The sequence below is a fragment of the Brachypodium distachyon genome, chromosome 5 (assembly GCF_000005505.3).
Source record: "Brachypodium distachyon strain Bd21 chromosome 5, Brachypodium_distachyon_v3.0, whole genome shotgun sequence".
Taxonomy (NCBI): domain Eukaryota; kingdom Viridiplantae; phylum Streptophyta; class Magnoliopsida; order Poales; family Poaceae; genus Brachypodium; species Brachypodium distachyon.
In genome coordinates, this window is record NC_016135.3 from 23,048,514 (window position 1) to 23,055,378 (window position 6,865).

Sequence of the window (6,865 nt, forward strand, 5' to 3'; positions counted from 1 at the left end):
CTGTTCTAATTTTCTCTTCAGAAAAATCCTGAGTGAGTAGTTCATTTTCTTCAGAAGAAATCAAATCTGCATCATCCCAGAAATCATGGGAAAGGGAGATTTGTAGTAAGCTAAGTGAGGTTCAGAGCTAAATAGAGATTTGTAGTAAGCTACAGCAATCTCCATCATACCCTTATTATCAGTGATAGGTCCATTGTCTCCCTCTAGGGAGAGAATCATTTTATTTCTTTTCCTTTGATTGGCCACAGCTTGGAAGCTGTATTTAGTATTTCTATCTCCTTCAAGTATATCTTTTTCCCTAGATCTCTGTCTAGCCTTAAGTTCATTCCATATATCTTTCGGACGTTGGTGTTTTTCAAGGAGGAGGGTTTGTGTTTCAGACATATTGTCAAGGCAAGTAAATTCAGCCGTAAATGCTTGCTTAAGCTTTTTATTGTCGGCTTCAGCATTTGAGTTCCAGCCTCCAGGGAGCTTCTTGAGTCTCGTGATCTTGAATTGCCGAATTTCTAAGGGGTCAGACCAAGGACGGACGTGAGAGCTACTACGGCAAGTACTATTCCGGATTCCAGAAGTGGAGGAAACAGCATTGGAATGATCGACCTATGTTGTGAAGGATGATGGCGTTGTTGTGTTTGTGAGAGCATGGGCATTTGACGAGATCCGGATCGAGGTCCACCCGTCGTCATCTTGTGCGCGCTCTGGTATGGGGCACACGCGGCGCCGCACACATGCCAAAGAGCGAGCGAATGGACGGCCACCCGTGCACGCATCTGCCTGCCCCCCTCAGGCCCCGGCGAGCGCGTTGGTCCTCCCAAGCCCTAGCTTGGCTCCTGGTAGGCCGACCTTTTTTCAAATCTTTGAGCTTGACGCCCGGCACGTGCCCTGCTTCCTGCCAAGACATGTATCATTGGGGGCATTGTACGACCGATCTCAAACTCTAGATCGATCCGTCTTTTATTGTTGCACTTGCAACCATGGATGGAGTCATGGAGAGAGAGGCGCCTGGCCGCCGGCCGCCGTGATAAACGCCGGACGGCGGTTGGACGACGTACCCGGATGGCTGTTGCGTATGGAAAGAAGCAACGAGGACGAGAGGATGACGACAACGTCCGCATCAGTCGGCCGCTTTCCTTCCCTTCCCTTCCCTTGGGCGAACGGCGGGTCAAGCAAGTTAGGCAGAGGCGGCTTCCAGCCCAGCTGACACCGTACCACAGTTCCTCTTCCTCCCACTCCATCTCACTTCTGCAGGATGCTAGATTTCTAGCAGCAGTAGTACGTTTTTACCCTCTAGCTTCTGTCACCCTGCATAGCACGATCTGATCTTGACCAATTCAAGCATCTTCTGGTGGTAGAAATGGAAATGCAGAAGAAGAATCCAAGCAAGAAACAAGCATTATGACAGATACTGAAGGCCGTCAGGATTTCAGGAGCAGCATTCCGAACTTTATTACAGGGAAAGCACAAGCAAATATGAACACCATTCCCCATCTGTGATAAAGTATACATACATATATGTACATCTAGCCATATCAAGCACACCTAAGAACACCTATAACAAGGAAGTCGCAAAACTTAGTGGCTATGAGCCAACTACGACGGAGTAACTTCTTCTAGTACTACCTCCCGCTCTTCCGGGGAGATCAACAAACCCAAACCGTTGTTACTAGGACAGTAACCGTGTTGTAACAGTAACTATGAAGAAGTAGGAACTAATTAACCCGCATTGCGTTGCACCGGCCTCCTCGTCCAGAAGCGCAGAGGTGCAATGGGGGATCTGTTATTTTTGCTTAGCTAGCTCCTTGTGTACTTACTGTAAGAACAGCAAACTCTAGAGATAGATATGTGGATGTGTATGCTACAGTGGTAGTGGTACCATTGCATCTCCCGTTCTGTCTCGGAGATGGGGAGTTTGCTCTGCTTCAGTCTTCAGAACTCCACCATGAGGCTGCCGAACGGCGACCGGTGCGGGATGCCCTTGCGCCGCTTCGCGGAGCGGTAGCTGTTGGCGGTCGCCGGCGGCGTGGACGGCGTGAAGCTCTGCACCACGCTGCTCTTGTCGCTGCCGCCGCCGGTTATCGTGGACGAGTCCTCCGAGTCCGAAGCCGCTGCTGCCGCCGCGCCCTTTTTCAGCTTCCTCTTCTTGCCGCCCGCGTGCTTCTTCCTGCCGCGGTACTCGCCTGAGGTGCCAACGATCTGCGCGTCCACAGAAACAAACAATTAATCAACAGAGTATTAGTATTACAATGCCGCCGCATCAGCACTGGCAAACTGAACTGAAAACTGAATCGAAGCAATTAATCTTGGATCGAATAGGCGTTGACTGAATGGTATACTGTATGTACCTTGCAGCCGAGGGAGCAGAAGCGGAAGGTGTCGAGGAGGCTGCGCTCGCAGACCTCGCAGGTGTTGGTGACGCCCTTGCCAGGCCTCGGCTGGGGGCGCTCGTTCAGGAACACGACGCGGGCGCTGTTGATGATGTACGTCTGCACGCCGGTGATGTCCAGCACCTTCTGAATCTCCGACACGCGGATCACGTCGTGGTACGAGGACCTCCTTATCTGCAAACCACAAATCCAAACAAGGCATCGTCGTCAGAGAGGAGAAGCAGGAGAATGGAACAGGGGTGGTGTTCTCGTTTGCCAGTTGAAGAAAGTTAGTTATTATGCCCCCAAATCCTCGGATGTTTTCCCGGATGCGTGCGAGGAAAGAGAGGCCGTTGGGAGCAGCTAGCTGGTGGAGGATGCAACTAAAAGTCTCAAGAGAGGGACTACTGGCTACTCTTCCGTTCAAGGCAAGAAGCCTCCTCGGCTCGTCGCCCTTTTGTGTGTTTCAACGGGAAACTGGAAAGGGAAATGGACGGCATCTTCTCCGTCTCCGATGAATCCAGTGTCAAGAAACGAAGAAGAATGAATGCCGTGAACGGTTGATTAGCTCACCTGGATGGCGTGGTGGCCGTGGTGGTAGGCGAGGCACTGGGAGCAGAGCGCGCCGTTGACGCAGTCGAGGCAGTACATGTTGCACTCGCACTTGTGCGCGTCCGCGTGCTGCTTGCATTGCCCGAAGAAGCTCGTCGCCAGCAGCGGCTTCAGCCACGGCGGCCACCGCTGGTTCTCCGCCTCGTCGTGCTCTCCTCCCTGCCGCATTCGATTCACCATTAATTAGTTTCGAACCAATAACCGCAAGAAACAGAGCATTCAATTGCTCAACACGCATAAAAAAAGCAAACACAGAAGCAAAAGGAGTTGGGGGTTACCATGTGGCCGCCTCTGGTATTGATCCTGAGCGGCGGCGACTCGTCGTAAAATGCCATCTGGATGCTGAACCCCAAACACAGCAAGGTGCGGACTGCAGAGCGAGGAGAATGCCGGGCTGAGGAGAGGATTCGAGAGAAGAAAAGAGGGGAAGACGAGAGAGAGAGGGGGAGGGGGGGGGGGGGGAAGGAGAGGGAGAACGGGGGCGGCTTTGGAACAAAGAAGTGGAGGAGGATGGAAAGCTGAGGTCTTTGTAGACCGGAGAAAGGTTTTTGCAAGTGTTACAGCACACAGCACTTGCAAGCAGCAGCAGCTCAATGAGCAGTGGCGGTCAGTGGCGGTAAGTAAACCAGCACAACAGGGAAAGGATGCTTTCAGGGGAAGTGTTTGTTCCATAGCGAGCCACCTTGGCCCGTTCTTATCCGCTCCCAACAAACAGGTCCCGGGTCGCTGCACCGCCGCCCGGCCCGGATGGCATCAGCGGCGAACCCGGCTTGGACTTTGGGCACTCTCTCCTCGCCTTGTCACGCTTCGGGAGACGAATCTAGTCCCTTCCAAATTCCAGTACTTCTCCGTGGCGGCAGAGATCCAACGGCTGATTTGATAATAAACCCAGAGATCGATGGCATCGTGGGAGGTGGTGGCCAATGGCCGGAGCTTCATGCCGCGCAGGGAGGAGTGGCGCCTGTGGACGGCCGTGCTGTCCTGTCGAGAGAAATTCACACCGGCGTGCAGTCCGTTTCTGCCGGTGCCTCCATCAGCACTGACGTCGTTTGGCTCTGGGTACGGGTCTGGGTTTACGCCGCTGGTATAATAATATCCGGACCCGGCCGACTACGTTTTGTTTTCTTTTTCCCTGCTTTGTTTGATGCTTAGTTTATGCCTGGTGCTTCGTGCGGTTTCTTTCCTCGTTCGTCACCGGTAAGATTAGCTTTGCTCCACCACCGGTACGTGCCAAAAGAGCACCCCCGGGACACGGTCTCTCCGCGGGAAAGTTACCACTAATTTAACCTCGCCATTTGCACACTTGAGTGTAGCTAATTAATTAGCTAGCCACCAAGGGGCGCATGCATTTGAAGGCGGAGGAAATTCACCATGGCGTCCACTCGGTTTGTTTAGTTACCCCTAGTGGACGGATGTCTGAAAGAAAATTTTACCCCAAGACAAGTGGACGGGGAGAGGGATCGGATGCTTCCTTTCGCATTCTCGATTAGATGGTGTCTCGGGTATAGCTGATCACTGTTAAGAATTTAAGATGCTTTCGTATTGATAGATCCTGTTTCCTGCCTCCTACGGAGTATATTGTTGTTTCATCCTACTTCGATCTATGCACCCACTCATTGCAAATTTGATCATATATGATCAAATCCTTCCTAAAAACATGTTTATGCATCTTAAAAAGCAAAAGAAAAAAACAATTAATTCAAACGTCCGCACCAGTGTCCATTGGCCACTCCGGCGGGCATTACAAAAAATATGACTTATGTTTGTTGATTAATTTTTTATACTAGTTTAGACTGATGATCTATTACTCTCTCCGTCCCATATTAAGTGTCGAAATATTACATGTATCAAGATATTTTTTAGCTATAGATACTTTCATATTTGGGCAAATTTGAGTCACTTAATATGAGACAGATGGAGTATATAATTAAACAAAAAGACAAGAAGTCACAACATTCGCCTAGAATACAACGGTCTAGATCTAAAAAAATATCCGGACAGAAGTACACATATAACCGTGACAATTTAGAAAAGAAAACCACTAAAAATTTGATAGAAATAGAATCTAATTTTACTTAACTAAAACTGCCACAAAATTTTATATAAAAAAATTGTGAGGAAAAACTATAGTGGGTCTAGCCGCACAAATGCACGGGTCATTCAGCTACTTATGTAATGGTAAAGTTCACTGAGGCCCATTTTAAGCCCTAACTTACCCGACTACATTGAAATTGGATTAATCTTTTTTTTTTACCTCCCATCCAGATTTCACGGTGGCTGTTTGCATGATAGCTATATATTTTGATGTATGGTACACGCTCGCTCTCCATGATGCACGGATTGAATTGAATTGAATTATGCTTCCATGATTGTGCTTGATGTCTTTGTGTTTGAAGAGGTCTGATATCAAGCCATTGCCTTTTTCCTTGAGAAATCTAAATGGCTGCCTCCCTCCTATACATAAGGTGTTGGATCTTTCTTGATGATTTCTTGTCGATGATATAGAACCGGTGGTTAAACATTTTTTTTGGGGGGATATATGATCACTAGCTAGTACCTCCTCGGATCGGAGTGACTATATGTTTTGATTGGCCAATTTGGAACGAAGCAAGTGGTTTTTGGTATCATATGTTTTGGAAAGTAATGTAGTAGGTTAATGAACAAAAAAGAATGCGTCCTTTATAGATTTTCTTTCAAAGCCAGGTACGGCATTCGGTAGTTTGGTCAACTACTCTAACGCCTTTGGACTATTTGTGTACTATACGCTGATGCTTTTTTAATGCTCCAGATGATCTATAGCTGAGACATGCATGAGAGAACTGTGGAACACACTAACAGGGCCTTTTTTTTCAGAAGAATTGTTGAAGGACGAATGCATCATCACCTGGAAACTATACTACTCAAGGTTCGGTCAATCATCTCACAAATAATTATGAATATGATTTGTTTTGATATTATAAGAAGTATCACGCATGATACGGGGATATAATAATGGTGTAGAAACACAAAAGAATTCTGCAAGCAGGAGGCGCTTCCTTGAATTTTTTCTTCCTGTTCGGTTCATTTTTTTCATAAGGCCTCCTCGGTTCATGTCAAGTTGATTAATTTCCAGAATGAACGATCATTTCCACGGAATCACTGTTAGATAGTCCTATGTGATATGCAAATTTGGCGTTCGTGAATTATGTACTCCTACCTGATTAAAGGTCGGTTACAACAACGCCTGTCTCGTATAAACTAATCATGTTGCGGTTAAACATCACATCGTCTCTTGGAACCGGTCCTAATCCATACGTTGATGACGATGCACTGACCAATTAACAACTCGCCAGCAGGCCCAGCATGATAAAGCAAATCGGATCAAGCTGGCGAGGAAACGAGAACGAAAAATACTGGCAAATTACTGCGAAAGAGAAAAGAGTTTGACACGAAGTTTTCTTTTTCTTATTTAGAAAAAAATCATTCCTGCATTGAGTAATTGAAAGTCCATCTTGCATGCTAGGTGCATTATGCACGCATTATTGGGTCTATGATATAAGCGTGACGCGCTTCGACCGACCCCCTGATTCATGGCCTGAAGTCTGAACTCTGAAGTTATTGTATGAAGGAAATCAACCGTATTCCGGAGACCAATTAACGTACGTGTCAATGATTTAGACTTTTATGTTTTGACAGCTACTCTTATGTGTTCATTGTTAGAATTTGTGTCGTGGGCCTGATCAGACCAAACTCAATTTTAATAAATTCTGAAAAATCTCAAATGCCCGTTCATGAAGTGGGATGAGGAGAGTGGGAAGGAAATAGTCTCACCTTGCTAGTTTATAGTGAGTGAGATCAACATATAAAGAATGTTGCTTCTCACCTATTGAGCAAGTGAGTAAGGGAAATCC

The 6,865-nt window shown here is 47.3% G+C and overlaps 1 protein-coding gene across 1 annotated transcript; it reads right to left on the reverse strand.

Annotated features, from left to right (window-relative positions):
• Positions 1-1,421: 1,421 nt before the first annotated feature.
• On the reverse strand, positions 1,422-3,589 carry LOC100837533. The gene is made up of 4 exons (XM_014896135.2): positions 3,254-3,589; positions 2,937-3,134; positions 2,343-2,558; positions 1,422-2,193 (listed from the first exon to the last, which is right to left on the reverse strand). The coding sequence occupies exons 1-4, from the start codon at positions 3,308-3,310 to the stop codon at positions 1,927-1,929; spliced, it is 738 nt and encodes a 245-aa protein (XP_014751621.1). The 5' UTR covers positions 3,311-3,589; the 3' UTR covers positions 1,422-1,926.
• Positions 3,590-6,865: the final 3,276 nt, after the last annotated feature.